General features: G+C 56.7%; 1 protein-coding gene across 1 annotated transcript in view; it reads left to right on the forward strand.

Annotated features, from left to right (window-relative positions):
* Positions 1–3,983: 3,983 nt before the first annotated feature.
* NPLOC4 (NPL4 homolog, ubiquitin recognition factor) overlaps positions 3,984–23,392 on the forward strand; it is a 58,014-nt gene continuing 38,605 nt past the window's right edge. Inside the window, exons 1-4 of the mRNA XM_070060159.1 lie at positions 3,984–4,154; positions 7,877–7,957; positions 18,727–18,839; positions 21,315–21,491. Of these exons, the coding sequence (XP_069916260.1) occupies positions 4,140–4,154; positions 7,877–7,957; positions 18,727–18,839; positions 21,315–21,491 (386 nt within the window). The 5' untranslated portion in view covers positions 3,984–4,139. The remainder of the gene's footprint in view (positions 4,155–7,876; positions 7,958–18,726; positions 18,840–21,314; positions 21,492–23,392) is intronic.

Below are 23,392 nucleotides of genomic sequence, written 5' to 3' on the forward strand. Positions count from 1 at the left end.
CGTGCAGGCTTCCTCCGCAGCGCGGGCAGCAGCAGCCCCTCTCGGCTGGGCTTTGGGGCCTTGTCCCACGTGTACCACAGGGGCTCGATTCGTGCGGCCGCTCCCTGACCTCGCTGGGCTCCCAGGACGACCCCGCGCTGGCTGCAGCCGGGTTCGGGATGGCAGACCCGGGCGCTAGGGGAGCAGTCCGTGGGTCTTCTGCACAGCTCGGGTGGACAGCGGCTCCCTGACAGGAGGATTCGGCCTCACTCAGCGCTGTTTGCACCGACGGAGCTTCCACTCTAGACGGGGGTGCGGTGGGGGGGTGGGGAGCGCGGGCTGAGGGTGTCCCTCAAAATTCAGGCACTGGAAACTTAATCCTCACGTTGACAGTGCCGGGAGGAGGAGCCTGACAGGTGATCGGGCCCCGCGGGCTCTGCCCTCACCCGTGCATCTCCGTGGTTATCCGGCGTGGGTTCATCACCCCGTGGCTGCCTGTCACAGCCACGGTCAGCCCTCTCCTGCTCTCCCCTCCAGCACAGCACGGCCCAGCACGAGGCTCTCTCGGGTGCCAGCTCCCTGCCACGGCTCGGGGGGGGGGGGCACTGGGGCAGGTGCGGGACCTGGGTGGAGTTCTGGGCCTCTGGTTCCAGCCTGGCCCAGTCCACGCCCTTGTGGGTATTTGGAAGCTCTCTCTGTCTCTGTGTCTCTCTTTCTTTTTTAAAGATCTTATTTATTTATTTATTTATTTGAGAGGAAGAGTTATGGATAGAGAGAGGTGGAGACTGAGAGAAAGGTCTTCCATCCGCTGGTTCACTCCCCAGGTGGCTGCAACGGCCAGAGCTGGGCGGATCCAAAGCCAGGAGCTTCTTCCGGGTCTCTCATGCGGGTGCAGGGGCCCAAGGACTTGGGCATCTTCCGCTGCTTTCCCAGGCCACAGCAGAGAGCTGGATCAGAAGAGGAGCAGCTGGGACTTGAACTGGTGTCCATATGGGATACCGGCGCTGAATTTGGAGGCTTAGCCCACTATGCCACAGTGCCGGCCCTTCTGTGTCTCTCTTTTTTTTTTTGGGGGGGGTAATAATTTGTACATATTTAAGGCCAAGTACATGTGCCTCACAATTATGGGGAACACAGACACTGTGGTTCTGTACATTTGTCTGACTGCATGATAGTATGCATTCTACTTCTAATGCCAGCATCATCTCACCACACAGTTATTTGTTTGTGTTTGTTTGTTTGTTTGTTTGTTTTTGACAGGCAGAATGGACAGTGAGAGAGAGAGACAGAGAGAAAGGTCTTCCTTTGCCGTTGGTTCACCCTCCAATGGCCGCCATGGCCGGCGCGCTGTGGCCGGTGCACCGCGCTGATCCGAAGGCAGGAGCCAGGTGCTTCTCCTGGTCTCCCATGGGGTGCAGGGCCCAAGCACTCGGGCCATCCTCCACTGCACTCCCTGGCCACAGCAGAGAGCTGGCCTGGAAGAGGGGCAGCCGGGACAGAATGCGGCGCCCCGACCAGGACAAGAACCCGGTGTGCTGGCGCCACAGGCAGAGGATTAGCCTAGTGAGCCGCGGCACTGGCCCACTCTTCTGTGTCTCTTAAAAAAAATTTCCTTGTATCAGGACTTGGGGCAGGGCTGTGGCAGTTCCTTCATTTTGACCTAAGGGCCACAAAGGCCATCCCGGCAGAGCAGGGAGCTTCAGGAGCCCACCCTCTGTCCCTCTCCAGGGCCCCGGGTGGTGTCCACCACGCGTCCTGCCGGTGTTCTCCGGGGGCTGTCTCCGCCACCTCTGGTCCTGCACTCCCACTGTGGTGGGCTGGGCTAGGCCACAATGATTACCCCAGGCTCTTGCCTTTTGCTTAGAGAAGAATTCAAAGCACAGGCACAGAGAAGGCGTGCAGCCATGGCCACGTTCATTGAGGAAGGAGGGCTTCCTTTAGGGAGGGCCGCTCTTGCTTGGGCCCTGCCTATCTCTCTCCTGCCCTCCCACCTCCCTCCGATCATGCCTGATCACATGTGACGCTGTGTGTTTCCTGTGGACACGTCCACGAAGGCAGGGTTCTGGCGCCTGCCCCTCGTGGAAGCCTCGGTGAACGTTTGTGCGGGGAGAGGCTCGGTGCTCAGCACAGCCGGTGCCCCAGACTTCCCGGGAAGGGAGGGGGTGGGGTGCGGACCACCTCCTGACTTTTTCAGCACAGCAGAGTGGGCCCAGGGGCTAACGAGGAGAGTCTCAGCCTCTCTGGGGTCTTCGTAACTTTTTCACAACCACATGCAGGGTGAGCGGCAGACTTTGCAGGGTCTGGCATGCGCCGGAGGCACAGGTGGAGCACTTGAGAATTCAAAGCAGCTAAGAGAGGCTCCAGACTCCCCGCAAACCACAGGAGGGTCCCTGCATTCCAGGCCCTCCACGCTCCAGCCCCGGCCTGGCTCCCTGCTACTGTGCAGGGGACGGCTCAGGTATTGCTGCTGGCATCTGGAGAGTGAACCCTAACCCTAACCCTAACCCTAACCCTAACCCAACCCTAACCCAACCCTAACCCTAACCCTAACCCTAACCCAACCCTAGCCATAACCCTAACCCTAACCCAACCCTAGCCCTAACCCTAACCCAAACCCAACCCTAACCCTAACCCTAGCCCTAACCCAACCCAACCCTAACCCTAACCCTAACCCAACCCAACCCTAGCCCTAACCCTAACCCTAGCCCTAACCCTAACCCAACTTTAGCCCTAACCCTAACCCAAACCTAACCCTAACCCAACCCTAAACCTAAACCAACCCTACCCCTAACCCTAACCCTAACCCAACCCTAGCCCTAACCCTAACCCAACCCTAACCCTAACCCAACCCTAACCCTAACCCAACCCTAGCCCTACCCCTACCCCTAACCCAACCCTAGCCATAACCCTAACCCTAACCCTAACCCTAACCCAACCCTAACCCAACCCTAGCCCTACCCCTACCCCTAACCCAACCCTAGCCATAACCCTAACCCTAACCCCAACCCAACCCTAGCCCTAACCCGAACCCAACCCTAGACCTAACCCTAACCCTAACCCAACCCTAGCCATAACCCTAACCCTAACCCTAGACCTAACCCTAACCCTAACCCTAACCCAACCCTAGCCCTAACCCTAACCCTAACCCAACCCTAGCCCTAACCCTAACCCAACCCTAACCCTAACCCTAATCCAACCCTAGCCATAACCCTACCCCTAGCCCTAACCCAACCCTAACCCTAACCCTAACCCTAGCCCTAACCCTAACCCTAGCCCTAACCCTAACCCAACTCTAGCCCTACCCTAACCCTAACCCAACCCTAACCCTAACCCAACCCTAACCCTAACCCTAATCCTACTCCTAACCCTAACCCTAACCCTAACCCTAGCCCTAACCCTAGCCCTAACCCTAACCCTAACCCTAACCCTAACCCAATCCGACCCTGACCCTGACCCTGACCCTCCGCATGGGAGATGGGGGGTCCCCGGCTGTGCGTCCTCCTCTGCCACTCCGCCCGCCTTTCAGAGACAGCAGGCGCAGGAGGAAGCCCCGCTTGGCTGGCGCGGGCTCATCTACCAGGGGCGTGAAAGTTCTGGGAGAAATGGGATTAAAGTCTGTTTCAGCGCAAAAAATGTGAAACCTACGCACGAAGATGGACCCCGCCCCGCCGAGATTACTTCTTGCTCGTCTGTGAGCAGCCTGACGCCTGCAACTCCGCAGCGAGCCCCGGCGAGGCTTCGGACGCGCGGGGGTCTCCGCGCAGCCGCCCCGCAGCCGCCCCGCAGCCGCCCCTCAGCCGCCCCGCAGCCGCCCCGCAGCCGCCCCGCAGCCGCCCCGACGCCCGGGCACGCGCGCTCGCCGAGGGGGCGGAGCCTGGCCGGATGGGCAGCTGAGGGGGCGGGGCCGCGCGCCGCGCCCGCGCATGCGCGGGGCCGTCCCTGAGGCCGGAACCTGCGTTGCGGGCTGAGGGCCCGGCGGAGCGCGTCAGGCGAAGCACCGGACGTCGGCGGCGGCCGGGCGGGCGGCGAAGCTGGAGCGGCGGTGGCGGCGGCGGCGGGAGGCCGGGGCCGGGGCTGAGGCCGGGGCTGCGAGGCCCACGGGGCGGCAGGCGGCGGCGGCGGCGGCCCGGGGCTCGAGCCCGGAGACAGCGGCGGCCGCCATGGCCGAGAGCATCGTGAGTGCGGCGGCCGGGCGGGAGCGGGGCGCCGGGATGAGGCAGCAGATTTGCGCGGCGGCCTGTGGGGAGGCGGCGCCGCGGCCGGCCCTCCCCTGGCCTCGGCGGGCCCCTCCGCGGCGTCGGCCCCTCGGCGTGCTCCCGCGCCTGGCTCTGGCCGGGCCTGTCGTGACCCGGCGGCCGGCGGGCAGGGCCGGGCCGGGCGCGTCCGCAGTTGCGGAGCCGCCTGGCGGGAGCCCTCGGGCCCCCGAGCGGGGTCGCGGCCTTCCCAAGGCCGCCTTCGGGGCTCCGCGGCCTCGCGCTCCGCCTGGGCGGGAGCGGCCGGGAGGGGGGCGCGGGACCGGACACCTGCCTGCTGGGAACGGGCGACCGGCCGGGCTGACGCTTGTCCCGGACTGCGCCGCTTCCCGCCCAAAGTTGGCCAAAGGAAATGGCCAGGAAATCAGAAAGACAGCGGTCACGGCGAACTCGTGAGAAGTTGCGCCGGGAAGGCGCCGAGGGGCTTGGGGTCTCCGGGGGGAGCGGCACCGGCGCTGACAGCCCGCGGCCGTGCGGGTCCCGGCTGCGTTTGTGGGACCCCCGCGGCCGTGTGCGGGTCCCGGCTGCGTTTGTGGGACCCCCGCGGCCGTGTGCGGGTCCCGGCTGTGGTTGTGGGACCCCCGCGGCCGTGTGCGGGTCCCGGCTCCGTTTGTGGGGCGCCCGCGGCCGTGCGGGTCCCGGCTGCGGTTGTGGGGCGCCCGCGGCCGTGCAGGTCCTGGATGCGGTTGTGGGACCCGCGCGGCCGTGCAGGTCCCGGCTGCGGTTGTGGGGCGCCCGCGGCCGTGCGGGTCCCGGCTCCGTTTGTGGGACCCCCGCGGCCATGCGGGTCCCGGCTCCGTTTGGTGCCTTGGCTCCCCAGCCTTGGCCTCCGGGCGGGTAGGAGGTGAGGCTTCCTCTCTCGTTGAATTTCCCAGGCGGTGAGGAGTTAAAGCAGTCCTCTTTGAAATCGCTGTCGAAGTTTTTTTTAAGTTAGACTTTAGAACCGGTTTCTGTGGGTGTAGCTGACTTGTTCCATCAGTCCTTCATCTCCCGAGGGGTGGCGGGGCCGGGGTCCCAGGGCGCCCAGCGGTGTCGGTGTTCCGGGCGGGGGTCCCAGGGCGCCCAGCGGTGTCGGTGCTCCGGGCGGGGGTCCCAGGGCGCCCAGCGGTGTCGGTGTTCCGGGCGGGGGTCCCAGGGCGCCCAGCGGTGTCGGTGCGCCGGGCCGGGGCCGCAGGGAAGCGCAGCCCAGGCTTTGAGAGGTTCCAGGAACGAGCAGACGCAGGCCTTGCCGCTGCCGCGGAAGCGCACCTGCTCGCCAGAGACAGTAAGGAGGTGTAGACGGTTTAACAGGCGTGGGTACGAAGCGAAAGGATGTAAGATGTTTTGTGCTCTTCACAGTTGGGAAACTCGGATCATTCAAGACAGTCTTCAAGGTTGAGAACTTATGGGGCAAACCCTTTTCAGCCAAGTGGGAGGTTTTTTTTTAAACTTTTTTTCTATTTGCCAGGCAGAGTTGGACAGTGAGAGAGAGAGAGAAAGGTCTTCCTTCCGTTGGTTCACCCCCCAAATGGCTGCCACAGCCAGCGCCCAAAGCCAGGGGCCAGGGCCTCCTCCTGGTCTCCCATAGGGTGCAGGGCCTAAGCACCCAGGGCATCCTCCACTGCACTCCTGGGCCACAGCAGCGCCGGATCCGAAGTGGAGCAAACACGGCACAAACCGGAGCCGTTGTGGATGCTGGCGCTGCAGGCGGCCCCGCCCCCTCAGGCGGTGCCCAGGCCTGCTGACCTTCCAGACCAGTCCTGTCAGTGTGTGTGTGTATTTATTTTTGACAGGCAGAGTGGACAGTGAGAGAGAGAGAGACAGAGAGAAAGGTCTTCCTTTGCCGTTGGTTCACCCTCCAATGGCCGCCGCGGCCGGCGCGCTGTGGCCGGCGCACCGCGCTGATCCGATGGCAGGAGCCAGGAGCCAAGAGCCAGGTGCTTCTCCTGGTCTCCCATGGGGTGCAGGGCCCAAGCACTTGGGCCATCCTCCACTGCACTCCCTGGCCACAGCAGAGGGCTGGCCTGGAAGAGGGGCAACCGGGACAGAATCTGGCGCCCCGACCGGGACTAGAACCCGGTGTGCCGGCGCCGCTAGGCGGAGGATTAGCTTAGTGAGCCGCGGTGCCGGCCCGAGAAAGGTCTTCCTTTATCGTTGGTTCACCCTTTTTTTTTTTTTTTTTTTTTTTTTGACAGGCAGAGTGGACAGTGAGAGAGAGAGACAGAGAGAAAGGTCTTCCTTTTGCCGTTGGTTCACCCTCCAGTGGCCGCCGCTGCAGCCGGCGCACCGCGCTGATCCTGGCAGGAGCCAGGAGCCAGGTGCTTTTCCTGGTCTCCCATGGGGTGCAGGGCCCAAGCACCTGGGCCATCCTCCACTGCACTCCCTGGCCACAGCAGAGAGCTGGCCTGGAAGAGGGGCGACCGGGACAGAATCCGGCGCCCCAACCGGGACTAGAACCCGGTGTGCCGGCGCCGCAAGGTGGAGGATTAGCCTATTGAGCCACGGCGCCGGCCCGGTTCACCCTTTAATGGTCGCTGCAGCCAGTGCGGCAGCCATTGGAGGGTGAACCAACGGCAAAAGGAAGACCTTTCTCTCTCTCTCTCTCTCTCTCTCTCTCACTGTCCACTCTGCCTGTCAAAAAAAAAAAAAAAAAAAGAAAAGAAGAAGAATGATGATTGGGGCCGGTGCTGTGGTGCAGTGCGTGGGAGACCTGGAAGAAGTTCCTGACTTTGGCCTGGCACAGCCTTGGTCACTGTGGTCATTTGGGGAGTGAACCAGATGGAAGCTCTCTCTGTCTCCTCTCTATAACTCTACCTTTCATTTTTGTTTTAAGATTTATTTATTTATTTGAAAGAGTTACACAGAGAGAGGAGAGGCAGAGAGAGAGAGCAGTCTTCTATCCAATGGTTCTCTCCCCAGTTGGCCGCAATGGCTGGAGCTGTGCCAACCTGAAACCAGGAGCCAGGAGCCTCTTCTGGGTCTCCCACGTGGGTGCAGGGGCCCAAGGACTTGGGCCACCTTCTACTGCTTTCCCAGGCCACAACAGAGGGTTGGATCGGAAATGGAGCAGCCAGGTCTTGAACCGGCGCCTATATGGGATGCCCGCACTGCAGGCCAGGGCATTAACCTGCTGCACCACAGTGCCGGCCCCTATAACTCTACCTTTCAAGTAAATAAATAAGTATTTTAGAAAATGGATGAAAATTGAAATTGTCTTTTAAAAAGTATTTTTTTTATTTGAGATGCAGAGAGTGTGTTCCCATCTGCCAGTTCACTCCCCAGATGCCTGCCAAGGCTGGGGATGGTCCAGGCTGAAGCGGGGTCAGAGGGGTCTCCCACGAGGGTGGCAGGAACCAGATTACTTTTGAGCCATCACCACTGCCTCCCAGGTGTACACTGCAGGAAGCTGGAGTCAGGTTTTGAACTCAGCTCTCTGATGTGGTTGTGGGCATCTTAGCTGTCAGGTCAAATGACTTCAGAGTGAACTTAGGTAAGAATTGAGACTCCAGAGGGTACCCTCCGGATGCCTCCCCCGCTTCCTCCTCTAGGAAGTGTGCTTGGGCGTTGGCAGGGGAGGGCGAGGCTGGGCTTCACCCTGCAGGGAGCCAGAGCTCACAGGCTGGGAGGTAAGCTGGGCGGTAAACGTCTCCTTTCATCTGCAACAGATAATCCGCGTCCAGTCCCCGGATGGCGTGAAGCGGATCACCGCGACCAAGAGAGAAACAGCTGCGACGTTTCTGAAAAAGGTACCGCGGCGCGGCCTTCCCCTCCTGTCCGCCCTCCTCCTCCTCCTCCCTCCCTCGGCACTCTCGATGCTCGTCTCTGCTGTGTCTGGGTGGGGTTGCTGCAGGCTCGGTGGTCACTCTTGGTCACTGCTTCAAGTTGCAGGGCCTGGAGCTCAAGGGTGGGCGGAAGAAGTGTTCTCACGTGTGTGAGTGAAAATGTGGGGAAGCATCCGGTGTCTTTCCAAGGGGAACTGGGGAAGCAGGCACTGAGTCATCCATCCCAGTGTTTCTCAGACGTGAAAGCCACACCCGCCTCTCTGTGAGCGAAAAGTGACGGGAGGGGCTGGTGTCCTGGGGCAGCAGGTTGTGCCAGTTTGAGTCCTGGCTGTTCCACTTCAGATCCGGCTCCCTGCTGACGCACCTGGGAGAGCAGCGGCAGATGGTCCAAGCGCTTAGACCCCTGCACCCGCGTGGGGGACCTGGATGAAGCTCCTGAGTTCGGGCTGGCTCATCCCTGGCTGTTGCGGCCTTTTGGGGAGCGAACCAGTGGATGGAAAACCTCTCTCTCTAACTGCCTTTCAAGTAAATACATAAATCTCTAAAAAAAAAAAAAAAAAAAAAGAAGGAAAGTACAACGTACGTGCAGGAGCACAAGCCAGACCTGGAATGGGATGTGAGACTTGGAGTAGGTGCGCGGCTTTGCTTTTCACTTCAGCCCAGAGGCCGGCACACTGCCGGGCCTGCTCCCGCCTTGGGGAAGGCGGTGCTGCCGGAGCACAGCCAAGCTCGCTGTCTCCTTGCCTCTGGCTGCTTTGGAGCTGAGTGGGCGTGACCAAGGGCGTGGTTGGCAGAGCTGGAATATGGAATATTTACTACCCAGCTCTTCCAGAACAGGCGTTCCAGTATGTTATAAGCAGATGTTTTAACACCTCTTTAATGATAAAAATATATACGTATAGAGTTTTTGTTTATTCATAAACAAAACCAAGTTCTGTTCACGTATGTAACTGTCGTACGTTAGAGCGAGGGACTGCAGGGCCCTGCCGTGTGAGCCGTCCATTTTCACAGAAGCCGGGATGAGGCTGGAGGAGCAGGGATCTGCCGAGGGTCACGCTCAGCTGCCTGGAGCTGTCACTGGTGCTGCAGCACTTGTCCGGGAGATTTAGTTTCTAGAAGTGACCACCAAGGCCCACCACCTGCGACACCAGCGTCCCACATGGGTACCAATTTGAGACCTGACTGCTCCACTTGTGAGCCAGCTCCCTGCTAATGCACCTAGGAAGGCAGCAGAAGACGGCCCAAGAGCTTCGGTCTCCACCCACGTGTGGATGGGCTTCCTGGCGCAGCCTGGCGCAGCCCCTCCACCGTTGCAGCCACTTGGGGAGTGAACCAGTGCACGGAAGATCTCTCTGTTTCTCCCTTGCCTCTCTCTAACTCTGCCTTTCAAATAAATAAACACATTTTTTTTTTTTAAGATTTATTTATTTGAAAGAGTTACACATACACACGGAGAGGAGGAGAGGAGAGGTCTTCCATCTGCTGGTCCACTCCCAAACTGGCCCCAATGGGTGTAGCTGCACCAATCTGAAGCCAGGAGCCAGGAGCTTCTTCCAGGTCTCCAAGTGGGTACAAGGGCTTGGGCCATGGGAAGTGTAGTAGCTGGGACTCGAACTGGCTCCCATATGGGATGCTGGCACTGCAGGCAGTGGCTTTACCCGCTACGCCACAGCGCTGGCCTCCATTTCATTTTCTAAAAAAGATTATTTACTGGGGCTAGCGCTGGGGCGCAACAGGTTAATGCCCTGGCCTGAAGTGCCGGTATCCCATATGGGCACCGGTTCAAGGCCTGGCTGCTCCACTTCCGATCCAGCTCTTTGCTATGGCCTGGGAAAGCAGTGGAAGACGGCCCAAGTCCTTGGGCCCCTGCACCCACGTGGGAGACCTGGAAGAAGCTCCTGGTTTCAGATTGGCATAGCTCTAGCTGTCGCAGCCATCTGGGGAGTGAACCAGCGGATGGAAGACCTCTCTCTCTCTCTCTCTCTCTCTCTCTAACTCTGACTTTCAAATAAATAAATAAATCTTTTAAAAAAAGGATTTATTATTTATTTATTTGAAAGGCAGTTAGGGCCGGCGCCGTGGCTCACTTGGCTAATCCTCCACCTGCAGTGCTGGCACCCCGGGTTCTGGTCCCAGTTGGGGCGCCGGGTACTAGTTCCAGTTGCTCCACTTCCAGGCCAGCTCTCTGCTGTGGCCCGGGAGGGCAGTGGAGGATGGCCCAAGTGCTTGAGTCCCTGCACCTGCATGGGAGACTGGGAGGAAGCACCCGGCTCCTGGCTTCAGATTGGCGCAGCGCTGGCTGTAGTTGCCATTAGGGGAGTGAACCAGCGGAAGGAAGATCTTTGTCTCTGTCCCTCTCACTGTCTGTAACTCTCTCTCTCACTAACTCTGCCTGGCAAAAAAAAAAAAAAAAAAAAGGCAGTTAGGGAGAGCGTCAGAGATCGATGTCCATCCAGTGGTTCACTCACAAATGGCTGCAGGCCCAGCGCCAGGCCAAGCTGAAGCGTGGAGCCTGGAGCTGCTTTTGCGTCTCCCACGTGGGCAGCAGGGCGCTAGCACTTGCATTCCCAGGCACATTCGCAGGGAGCTAGATCAGAAGTGGAGCAGCCAGGACTCTGGAATGCTGCATTGTGAGCAGTGGCTGAGACTAGCTGTGCACAATGCTGCCCCCCCCCCCCCCCCCCTTTATTTAACAGACTTGAGCGTTCATCTGAAAGATGGAGGAGGGACAGAGAGACCTCCTGTCCTCCATTCCCTGAGGGGCTCTGCAGAGGCTGAGGCAGGAGCTCCATCAGGGTCTCTGTGGGTGGCAGTGCCCAGTACTTGGGCCAGCCGCCTCTGCCTTCCCAGATGCAGTGATAGGGAGCTGGGTTGGAAACAGCAGCCGGACTTGAACTGGTGCTGACGTGGAATGCCAGCATCATAAGCAGTGGTTGAACCCAGCTTCTCCACAATGCCAGCACCAGGGAATTTTATTAACCCTGTAGGCGCCATTTAGAGATAATGATTTTATTTTTTAAGATTGATTTACTTACTTGAAAGGCAGAGTTACACAGAGAGAGAAATCTTCCATCTGCTGGTTCACTTCCCAGATGGCTGCAACAGCCGTGGCTGGGCCAGGCTGAAGCCAGGAGCTTTCTCTGTGTCTTCCACTTGGGAGACAGAAGCACTTGGGCCATCTTCCACTGCTTTCCCGTGTATTAGGGAGCTGGTGAAGTGGAGCAGCTGGGACTTGAACCCGCACCCATGTGGGATGTGGGCGTCGCAGGCAGCAGATTAACCTGCGCCACCATGCCAGCCCTGTGATTTTTTTTTTTTTAAGATTTATTTATTCTTTTTGTTTAAAGATTTATTTTATTTGAAAGGCAGAGTTACAGAGAGAGAAGAAGGGATAGAGAGATCTTCCACCCTGTGGGGAGCAACTGGGAGCAACTCGGACTAGACTAAGTTACTGGAATTAAGACTTATTCTATGCATCTGCTCTCCCACAATATGGCGCTGGGAGAGGAGAAACAGCTTCTACACAGCTGCCTCCAGTTCAACCAATAAACTGTGGGACCTGCTCCTGATTGGAGGAGAGCAGCGTACTCGGCGTGTGGGTAGCAGAGTTGGGATTGGCGGAAGAGGACTATAAAGGAGGAGAGAGACAACATGCACCAGGAACATCTATCTGAAGGAACACCCGTGCAGCCCCCGAGAGAGCCGGCCGGCGGTGTGCCACTCCCCCGCGGAAGTGGGGAAAGTGGCAGGAGGAACCGCCCTTCCACGGAGGTGGAAGGGTCGGTAGCCAACCCGGGAAGAACCAGCCGCAAACCCGGGGAGGGCCGAGCAGACAGAAAGAACAGCGCAGGGTCCAGTGTCGTTCCTCCACGAAGAGGGGGAGCGACATAATGGTGCCGTGACTCGGATAGGAAGCCTAGGCAGGGCTTAGTGTCGTTCCTCCACGAAGAGGGGGAGCGACACCACCCCTGTTCACTCCCCAGATAGCTGCAATAGCCAGGGCTGGCTCAAGCTGAAGCCAGGAGCCAGGAGGTTCTTCTGGTCTCCAGGTGCAGAGGCCCAGGGACTTGGGGCGTCTCCGCTGCTTTCCCAGGCACCTTAGCAGGGAACTAGATGGGAAGTGGAGCAGCCGGGACTTGAACCGGCGCCCACGTGGGATACCATGCTGCAAGCAGAGGCCTTGCCTGCCAGCACAGCGCTGGCCCCGTGATTTTGTTTTCAAGTTGGATTTTTGTCATTGATGTTAAAGTGGAATTGTCTGGGGAGCGTTGTGGCGTGTTGGATGTGGCTGCTCCTGCGATGCCAGCTGCCACATGGCACTGATTCCTGTTCCGGCTGCTTCATTGTGATGCAGGGCTGCTAATGCCCTGGGAAAAGCAACAAAAGATGGCCCAAGTTTTTGGGTCCCTGCCACCCACGTGGGAGATCTGGGTGAAGTTCCGGGCTCCTGACTTTGGCCTGGCCCAGCACTGGCTGTTGCAGCCATCTGGGGAGTGAACCAGCGGATAGAAGATATCTTTGTCTCTGTCTCTCCCTCTCTGTAGCTCTGGCTTTGAAAATAAATAAATACATCTTTAGAAGAAAAAAACACCCAGAATTGTCAGAGCAGGTGAGACTCAGAAAGTTTCAGAGGTTCCTAAAAATGCAGTGTCGTGCTTGTGACTTGGACATGCACCCGGTTATTCTGAAACCCGGGTTGTTTCCCCGGGGGAGTTCATTGGTGCAGATAGGAAAGTGCCGACCACGGCAGGCGGCTCATCTTGGCGCAGTGGGGGGGTGAGGTGTCCGTCACTCACCGCTTCATCCCCAAGGCCCTTACCAGCCCGTGAGCCACTGCTTAGGAGAAGTTTGGGAGAGAGGGAGGGCACATCATTATGTTCTTGCACTTGTCTGTACAAGTCATATTGAATCTGTTAAAAATGAATTAAAAGAAAAAAATAAATTTTCTTGGGGGTACTCAAACACATTAATTTCTCTAAAATAGATTTGGGGAACATTTCCGCAAATGAAAAACCTCTCCTCTGATCATAAAAATAATTTGAACCTGTGGCCGGCGCCGTGGCTCACTAGGCTAATCCTCCGCCTTGCGGCACCGGCACACCGGGTTCTAGTCCCGGTCAGGGCGCCAGATTCTGTCCCGGTTGCCCCTCTTCCAGGCCAGCTCTCTGCTGTGGCCCAGGAGTGCAGTGGAGGATGGCCCAAGTCCTTGGGCCCTGCACCCCATGGGAGACCAGGAGAAGCACCTGGCTCCTGCCTTCGGATCAGTGCGGTGCGCTGGCCGCAGCGCGTCAGCTGTGGCGGCCATTGGAGGGTGAACCAACAGCAAAGGAAGACCTTTCTCTCTGTCTCTCTCACTGTCCACTCTGCCTGTCAAAAAATAAAAAAATAATAATTTGAACCTGTTACACAAGGTCAAACAATACAGAAAAATACGAATAAGCAAGTAAGAAGCACTTGAAATTCTAACCGTAAATAACCCCCGTGTCTGTGTGCACACGCACCGACATCTCTGCATGTGTGTACCTAGTGGGTTGTCCTGGGTGGGGTCGCTGCAGTTCATGTCTAAGACACGGCTGAGTTCAGGGAGAAACATTATCATGTGCCCCAACAAAGATGTGGTCACGCTGCCTTTTCCGTGTTGTTATAATTTTATTTTGTACTTATAAAAAGTGTTTATATATACATTTAGGATTTATTTAAATCATGTGTTATTGTGCATACATAAGCCGGAGCCCCTGACTCCAGCTGGGAGTCCTGCATAGGTGGCAGAGTCCCTTGCGCTTGTACCGTCTTCCACTTTCCCAGGTGCGTTAGCAAGGAGCTAGATTGGAAGTGGAGCAGCCAGGATTCGAACCAGCACCCTGATATGGGATGCGCTGCTTAATACTGGCCCCGTAAGATTTTTATTTTATTATTTTAGATTTACTTATTTATTTTAAAAGTTAGAATCACGGAGAGAGAAGGAGAGACAGAGAGAGGTCTTCCATCCACTGATTCACTCCCCAGATGGCCGCAACGGTTGGAGATGCGCTAATCCGAAGCCAGGAGCCAAGAGCTTCTTCCAGGTCTCCCATGAGGGTGCAGGGGCCCAAGGACTTGGGGCCATCTTCCACTGCTTTCCCAGGCCACAGCAGAGAGCTGGATCAGAAGAGGAGCAGCTGGGACTCGAACCAGTGCTGGGCCTTCTTTTGTTGCTTTTCCCAGGCCATTAACAGGGAGCTGGATAAGAATTGGAGCAGTGCCTGTATGTGATGCCAGCATCACAGGTGGCAGTGCCACCTGCCAGGCCACAGTACCAGCCCCATGGTTTTTCTTGATGCCCAGTGCTTTCTGTCTCACTGAAGTCAGAGTTCGCAGCAGCAGTCACTTTCCCTGCCTGTCCTGTGTGAAACGTAGCCGCCTTTGAGTCCAGTGGCCTGGGCCAGAGTTCACAGGGAGCCACTCGGATTCAAAAGCACTGCCTTGGGCCCGCGAGGCGTAGCAGTCAAGCTGCCAGAAGGTTCTGGAGTCCAGGGGCCGGCACTGTGGCGTAGTGGGCAAAGCCACTGCCTGCAGCGCCAGCATCCCACATGGGTGCCGGTTCAGTTCCTGGCTGCTCTGCCGTGGCCTGGGAAAGCAGTAGAAGATGGCTCAAGTCCTTGGGCCCCTGCATGTGCGTGCGAGACCCAGAAGAAGCTCCTGGCTTTGGATCTGCCCAGTTCCGGCCATTGCGACCAACTGGGGAGTGAATCAGTGGATAGAAGACCTCTCCTATCTCTCTGCCTTTCCTTCTCTCTCTGTGTAACTCTGACTTTCAAATAAATAAGTAAATCATTAAGAAAAAAAGACAGACACTGGCATCCGTATGGGTGTCAGTTGGAGACCGGCTGCCCCACTTCTGATCCAGCTCCCTGCTGTTGGCCTGGGAAGAGAGCAGAAGACGCCAAGTCCTGGGCCTCTGCTCACATGGTAGACTCAGAAGAGCCTCCAGGCTCCTGGCTTCTCTCTCTCTGTCTCTGACTCTGGGTTTCAAATACATAAATGAGTAAATCTTCAAAAGAAAGAAGAAGTGCTGGCTGTGTCACACCCTCCCCACTTCGGAAGTTGCTTTCCCTACGCGGTAGTAACTTTCCTACAGCTAGAGCTTCCGCCAGGAGACTCCCGTTCTTAGAGACAGCCTGCAGTGTTTTGTCTACAGAAAATCGTTATTTCCTGTTTTTGCAGAATAGGTGAAATGCCACAATATGTTACTTTCAATTTGTATCTAAGCTGTTTCAGAGAAAAGTCAAATGTATTTTTAGTTGTTGTGCCTTTTTTGTACTTGGTAGCCAGGTTTCATGGTCTTTAGTTCCTAGTGCTTTATTTTATTGAAATTACCACTATTAGCTTGGAAAACATACATAGTCACATGGTACCACATGCTGTCAGGTAGTGTCACATACATGATATAAATCCTTTTCCTTTTATTTTAAGGTTTATTTATTTATTTGAAAGGCAGAGTTGCAGAGAGAGGAGAGACAGTGGTCTTCATTTGCTGGTTCACTCCCCAGTGGCTGCAATGGCCAGGGCTGGACCAGACCAAAGTCAGGAGCCAGGAGCTTCTTCCGGGTCTTCCGTGTGGGGCAGGGGCCCAAGGACTTGTGTCTTCTTCCTCTGCTTTCCCAAGCACATTAGCAGGGAGCTGGATCAGAATTGGAGCAGCTGGGACTGGAACCCATGCATATAGGATGCCCATGCAGCAGGCGCTAGCTTTACCTGCTATGCAACAGCACCAGCCCCAAATCCTTGACTCTTTTTTTTTTTTTTTTTTTTTGACAGGCAGAGTTAGTGAGAGAGAGACAGAGAGAGAAAGGTCTTCCTTCCGTGGTTCACCCCCCAAATGGCCGCCACGGCTGGCGTGCTGCGATAATCTGAGGCCAGGAGCCAGGTGCTTCCTCCCAGTGTCCCATGCGGGTGCAGGGCCCAAGGACCTGGGCCATCCTCCACTGCACTCCCGGGCTGCAGCAGAGAGCTGGACTGGAAGAGGGGCAACCAGGACAGAATCTGGCTCCCCAACCAGGACTAGAACCCGGGGTGCCGGCGCCGCAGGCAGAGGATTAGCCTAGTGAGCCGTGGCACTGGCCCTTTGACTCTTTTTAAAAGACCATTTCTTGAGGGCAATGTTGTGACATAGCACTAAACCCACAACACAACGCTGGCATCCCATGGGGCACTTGTTAGAGTCCTGGCTGCTCCACTTCCAATCCAGCTCCCTATTAATGAGCCTTGGAAAGCAGGGGAAGGTGCCACAAGTCTTTGGGCCTCTGTACCCTTAGGGGAGACCCAGATGAAGTTCCTGACTCCTGGTTTGGCCTGGCCCAGCCTTGGCCATTGCATCCATCTGGGACGTGAACCAGCAGATGAAAGATCTGTGTCTCCTCCTCTCTCTTTAACTCTTCAGAATGACAAGGTGATGTGGAGTTAACTTTTTATCTGCATTTTTTCAGCAGAACATAGGGTTAGTTTATAAAGCTAATTGTTAATCAGCGTTTTCCTACCAGTAAGCACTTGCCAGGTTTCTCTCAGTAATTCCTGGTTACAAGCAGCGCTGGGCGGCAGCCGCTGGCGGCGCCGGGGCCCTTCCGGCCTGCAGCTCCTCCCGGGGACCGTGGCGGCTCTGACCGCTCAGCGCAGCGTCCCTGGCGCGGCCTCCTTTGTGTCGTTTTCCCCTTCGGAGTTGCTGCCTGAGGTCGGTGCGCGCTGCTCCTCGACTGCCGGTCTGTCTGCACCGCTCTGCGTGGAGAGCGTGGCCTGCCGCACTCGTGGCGTCGTCTACGCCTCGTTCAAAAGTCACAACTTAGTTTTACCATTGATTTTAAAAGTAGAAATTAAACTTCCTCGGCCGGCGCCGCGGCTCACTAGGCTAATCCTCCGCCTTGCAGTGCCGGCACACAGGGTTCTAGTCCCTGTTGGGCTGCCGGATTCTGTCCCGGTTGCCCCTCTTCCAGGACAGCTCTCTGCTGTGGCCAGGGAGGGCAGTGGAGGATGGCCCAGGTCCTTGGGCCCTGCACCCGCATGGGAGACCAGGAGAAGCACCTGGCTCCTGGCTTCGGATCGGTGCAGCGCCGGCTGTGGCGGCCATTTCGGGGGTGAACCAACAGAAGAAGACCTTTCTCTCTGTCTGTCTCTCTCACTGTCTAACTCTGCCTGTCAAAAAAATAAAAATAAAAAACAAAATAAACTTACCTAACATGGCCAAGATCTTGTGCTTTTCGACAATGACTTCTCCCATTTTAATTGATGCCTGCATGAGACTACATTTTCCTGAAAAGATTGAAATCATGAAAGGAATTTGACTAACAAAGATGAGCAGTTTATAGTCCTCTGAGCTTTTTTTTTTTTTTTTTTTTAAAGCTTTATTTATTTATTTGGGGCTGGCAATATGGTGTAGTGGGTAAAGCTGCCGCCTACAGTGGCAGCATCATACGTGGGTGCTGGTTCAAGTCCCGGCTGCTCCACTTCCAGTCCAGCTCTCTTCTGTGGCCTGGGAAAGCAGGAAAAGATGGCCCAAGTCTTTGGGCCCCTGCACCCGCGTGGGAGACCTGGAGGAGGCTCCTGGCTCCTGGCTCTGGATTAGCCAGATCTAAAACAGATCTGGCTGTTTTAGCTACGTGGGGAGTGAAGCAGCAGGTGGAAGACTTCTCTCCCCCTCTCCTGCTCTACCTCTGCTTCTCAAATAACAAAATAAATCTTTTTTAAAAAAGCTTTATTTATTTGAAAGGCAGAATGACAAGAAGAGAGAAGAAGATTTTCCTTTTTTTTTTTTTTTAAAGATTTATTTGAAAGAGTTACAGAAAAAGAGATCTTCTGTCTGCTGGTTCACTCCCCAGATGGCTACAAAGGCTGGGGCTGGGCCAAATCCAGGAACCTGGAACTCCGTTTGGGTCTACCATAGGGGTGGCAGTGGCCCAAGAAGTTGGCCCATCCTCCACTGCCTTCCCAGGCGCATAAGCAGGGAACTGGATTGGAAGTGGAGCAGCTGGGACTCAAACTGGTGCCCTAGCGGATGCAGGTGTTGCAGGCGTTGGCTTAATGCACTGGCCCCAGAAAGAGATTTTCTGTCTGCTGGTTCACGCCCAAGTGACTCAGCAATCGTGCCTGGGCCAGGCCACAGCCAGGAACCCTGTCCACTTCTCCCACATGGGTGGTAGGGGCTCAAGCATCTTGGTCATGTCCTCCTGCCTTCCCAGAAGGAAGCTGGATTAGAATCGGTCACCTGGGGCCAGCACTGTGGCACAGCGGGTACAGCTGCCTCCTGTGAGGCCAGCATCCCATACGGGCACCAGTTCAAGTCTCAGCTGCTCCACTTGTAATCCAGCTCTAATCCCTGTTAGTGTGCCTGGGAAGGCAGCAGAGGAGGGCCCAAGTGGTTGGGCCCTTGCAGCCGCGTGGGAGACCTGGAAGAATCTCCCCGCCCTGGCTTCAGACTGACCCACCTTTGGTGGTTGCAGCCATCTGCAGAGCGAACCAGTGGTTGGAAGATTCTCTTTCTCTCTGTGACTCTTTCAAGTCAATAAATGAATAAATCTTTAAGAAAGAATTAAAAGGTCGCAGAGCAGCTAGGACTTGAACAATCATGGTGATAATGGGGGCTTGTCCTGCTGCTCCGAGGCCCTGGCCTCCGCTGGGTGTTCTCGTTCTCAGGTCTAAGATGTGTGTGTGGTGTGCTGATGCTTGCTTCCGTATTAAACCTCTGTTGTTTGGGCTTATTTTAGGTTGCAAAGGAATTCGGCTTCCAAAATAATGGCTTCTCAGTTTACATCAATAGAAACAAGACTGGAGAGATAACGGCATCGTCGAACAAGTCCCTCAGCTTGCTGAGGATCAAGTAAGTGCGCGGAAGAGCTGGGACAGCCTGCTTCCTGCGGAGCCTGCTCACTGCCCATCCCTTACTGCGGTCCTGCTAGCTGATGGAGACGCCAGGCTGTGTGGCTGGCCAGCTACTCAGCTGTCCCCCAGTCTGGACTTTGTGGAGCTTTGGGAAGTGTGTCACTTAGGAGAAAGTCAGAGCTGGCACTCAGCTGGTTCTCCGTGGGCAGTGGCCTTGAGCGTGACCATGTGCTAGTCTCTCATGTTGGCTGTTTGTTGGGGAGGGGCCAGGTGTCCACCCACAAAGCCTGCAAAGGCCTCTCAGCACCCCACCGTTTGTGCGTCAGGTTGGTGGCGTGCATTCCCGTCACTTTGTCTGTTTTGTGCTGTGAGGGCCGTGTTGGAGAGGCTGTGGCAGACAGGGTGGTCTGCGGAGCCGGCGCAGGTGTGCTGGCTGTGGCTGCAGCAGAGCCCCAGGCGTGAGGCAGCCCTCTGCTGGGGCCAGCCTGCCCTGTGTGTCCGCCAGTCAGAAGAATGGGCTGTCTGGGCAGTTTGGTCATTTTAAGCTTCACAAACTGGTGTACTCAGGGGAAGACAGACAGGTGTGGTGTTCAGCTATTCACTCTTCTTAGTTCATCGTCTTGTTGAGTTTGTAAAGGGCTGTGAACGTCGAGCCCCATTTCTCGTGAAGGGTACGCGTGTTTGGGTGTGTGTCTTGGCGAAGCTGCCCTGGGCAGCGCAGTGCCGACACGCGGTGAGCACTGGGGAGACAGTGGCGCACTTTGTGTGATTGGTGGCTGTTTGGCCTGATGCCTGCCTGCAGGACCCCCCGGGCCTTCAGACGCCTCTCACTGGCTCACCTGCTCTTCTGTTCTGTTCACCTCATACTCTGCGTGTGGGCTTATCTCCGGTCTGAGCCCGTGGCAGTCTACATCTGCTTATTGCTGTCTCTCCATGCTTGCTTGGGGTGGTTTGCTTCTCCTGAATACTTAGTTTTGTAGATGTTTTTCAAGGGGTTATATTTGGTTGTGGGACTGCTAAGTTTTGTGGCTTTTCTCTGGAGAAAGTGTGCATCTCATTCATTGTCACACAGGGGCGCTGTGCGGCCATGACCGTGTCTGGGGCTGTCTGCGGGCTTCCTGGAAGTGGCTGCTTCACCCCCGCAGTGTGGGCAGAGCGGGCCCTGGAAGGCCGTGGTCTCAGAGCTGCCTTTTTCCCGGGAGGTGGAGGCAGGGGTCTGCTCCCTGGCTCCTGTGGGCAGCTGGTGGATTTCCCAGCTGCCCACGCACTTGTGACTGCCTGGTCTCTCGAGCCTCAGGTCAGCTGCCCTCTTGGGCAGGGAGCTCACAGCTGCGGCTTCCTAGCTGCGGCCTTGGCCTGGGGGTAGCTCCCTGTCCTTTGCTGTTTTTTTGGGTCCACTGCTAGGTTTGGGGTCTTGGGGGGTTTCCTTTCTTTAGAGATCAGCAATGTATTTTCAGGTATATTTGTTAAAATTGAATCTGGTGGGCAGTATTTGGAAAAATTTGCTACGCTGCTGGAAACAGAAGTCTTTTTTATTTATCTTTTATTGGAAAGGCAGAAGTTACAGAGGAGAGGCGGAGAGAGAGAGAGAGGGAGAGAGGTCTTCCATCCACTGGTTCACTACCCAAATGGCTGCAGTGGCCAAGCAGGAGCCAGGAATTTCTTCCAGGTCTCCCACGTGGGTGCAGGGCCCAAGCACTTGAGCCATCTTCCACTGCCTTTCCAGACGCATTAGCAGGGAGCTGGATCAGAAGTGGAGCAGCTGAGACCCGAACTGGCGTCCGTAAGGGATGTGGGTGCTGCAGGCTGGGGCTGTACCTGCTGCACCACAGCACGCCCCCCACCCCCGAAGAAGTCTTTGACCTCAGTGTGAGGAGACCCTCCAGGAAGCTGTCCAGCAGAGGGAGCATCGCACGGGTGTCTGGCCTAGGCAGTTGCTGCTGTCAGTCATGGTGGGAGATGAGATCTCGCCCTTCAGTGTGGGAACTGCCGGTTGCTTATTAAGCAGCCTTGGTGGGGGGGGCACTGAAAGTAGCAGTTGCCGTGGCCCCGCAGTAAATTGGGTTTCAAGAGGGGTTGTGTGTTGAAAAGCAGTATCTCCTGGGAATCCTGGTTTGTAAGGCAGTAACCACCCTGTGGTGTGTGCAGGGGTGTGTGTGAGTGAGAGAGAGCAGCTGGGAACAGGAAGATGCAGTGTTGGGAGGGGAGGGGCTGAGCAGAGGGAGGGAGGGAGAGCCAGCATGCGGAGCAGGGGCGGCCCCCACTGAATTTGTGTGCAGCAAACTTCAACAGTTGAGATGAATTGAGAGAATCTGAGGTGCCGAGCCCTGCTGCTGGTCTGTGCAGTGCCGAGAGAGTAGTGAGGCGCTGCCAGAGCATTCTGGTCCCCTCGCCTCAGGCTTGGTTGTGCCAGTTGCCGTCTGCCGCTCGGCTTGCAGAGCCGAGGGAGGCACTGACCGTGTCGTCTCAACAGGCACGGCGATTTGTTGTTCCTGTTTCCCTCGAGCCTGGCTGGACCCTCGTCTGAGATGGAGACGTCCACCACGCTGGGGCTGAAGGCCTTGGGCAGCGCGCACGTGGTGGAGGATGAGATCGACCAGTACCTCAGCAGGCAGGACGGCAAGATCTACAGAAGCCGAGACCCCCAGCTGTGAGTGCTCCGGGCTCTGAGGCCCACGGGTGGCGCTCCCCGGGTCCCTGCCACGCGCTGCCCGCTGGGTCTGGCGAGGAGATGCGCGTTTTCAGTGTGGCCGTCTGCTTTCAGACCGTGTTTCACCTCACGTTGTCTTGTTAGGTTTTAGCAGTTTGTGCACACAGTAAGTTTTGACATTTCAAATGCTAAGAGAGCCGATGATGTCCAGGTGTCTGGGGGACCAGGCCTTCTTCAGTCAGGTGTTTACCTGCTGTCCCCCAGAGATGCCGTCCTCCTGTCCCTGCCCCTCCTGCAGGCTGGAGCCCAGGACGGCGGACAGGGCCGCAGTGCCCGTGGCGGACGCTGGCCGGGACAGGGCCGCAGTGCCCGTGGCGGACGCTGGCCGGGACAGGGCCGCAGTGCCCGTGGCGGACGCTGGCCGGGACAGGGCCGCAGTGCCCGTGGCGGACGCTGGCCGGGGGACAGGGCCGCAGTGCCCGTGGTGGACGCTGGCCGGGACAGGGCCGCAGTGCCCGTGGCGGACGCTGGCCGGGACAGGGCGTGTGTCCAGGTCCTCACTTGGGAGCGGTAGTGTGGCTGTGGTTGATGCGCTCAGACGTTCTTTCCAGGCTTGCGCACACACTCGCGATTTCTCTATTTGAATGGCAGAGTGACAGAGAAGGAGAGAGAAGAGGGAGAGTCATCTTCTACCTTTTGGGTCACTCCCCAAGTGGCTGTAGCAGCCGCAGCCAGGAACTCCGTACCTGTCACCCACACGGGTAGCAGAGACCCCGATTGCTTGAACTTGAGTCATTACCTGCTGCCTCCCAGGTACTTTAGCAGGCCGCTGAATCAGAAGTGGAACTGATCTGTGCTGTGGCCTGAGAAAGCAGAAAATGGCCCAAGTCCTTGGGCCACACTGTACCCGCGTAGGAGACCCGAGAGAAGCTCCTGGCTCCTGGCTTCGGATCGGTGCAACTCCGGCCATTGCAGCCATCTGGGGAGTGAACCATCAGATCGAAGACCTCTCTCTCTCCCTCTCTCCCTCTCTCCCTCTCTCCCCCCTCTCCCCCTCTCCCCCTCTTCCTCTCTCCCTCTCTCCCCCTCTTCCTCCTCTCCCCCTCTTCCTCCCTCCCTCGCTCCCTTCCTCCCTCTCTCTCTCTCCCTCCCTCCCTCTCTCTCTCTCCCTCCCTCTCTCTTCCCCTCCCCCTCCCCCTCCCTCTCCCTGCTTCTCCTCTGTAACTCTTGACTTTCAAATAAATAAATAAATCTTAGGAAAAAAAAAAAAAAAAGAAGTGGCGCTTAGGCTCAACCCCAGGCACTCTGATACAGGATGCAGACGTCCTAAACGCAGGCTTTAACCTGCTGTACCACGGTGCCTGTCCCCATAAAAGTCTTTGTTTTTTTGTTGTTGTTGTTGTTGTTGTTTTTTAAGATTTATTTATTTAAATGAAAGGCACAGTTACTGAGAGAGAGAGAAAGAGATTTCCATCCACTGGGTCACTCCCCAGACGTCCTCAAAGGCCAGGGCTGGGCCAGACCGAAGCCAGGAAGTTCTTGTAGGTCTCCCACATGGATTCAGGGACCCGAGCACTGGGGCCCTCTGCTGCTGCTCTCCCAGGCACGTTGGCAGGGAGCTGGGTGGGAAGTGGAGCAGCCGGGATGTGAGCTGGTGCCCTGCGAGATGCCGGCACGGCAGCTCGTAGCTTTTCCTGCTGCATCACCGCTCCAGCCCTCCTGCATGATATCTCACGTGTTTGTGCATTTGTTTATTTTAGGTTATTTTGCAGTTCTTTTTAAAGAAACCAATTAGAAATGTCTGAGTTGACGCTCAGTGATGTGACATTCTCTGGACAATGGTTGCCTTTTCAGTTTTGATCTTTTTTTTCTTTAAAGATTTATTTATTTATTTATTTGAA

The sequence above is a fragment of the Oryctolagus cuniculus genome, chromosome 17 (assembly GCF_964237555.1).
Source record: "Oryctolagus cuniculus chromosome 17, mOryCun1.1, whole genome shotgun sequence".
Taxonomy (NCBI): Eukaryota; Metazoa; Chordata; class Mammalia; order Lagomorpha; family Leporidae; genus Oryctolagus; species Oryctolagus cuniculus.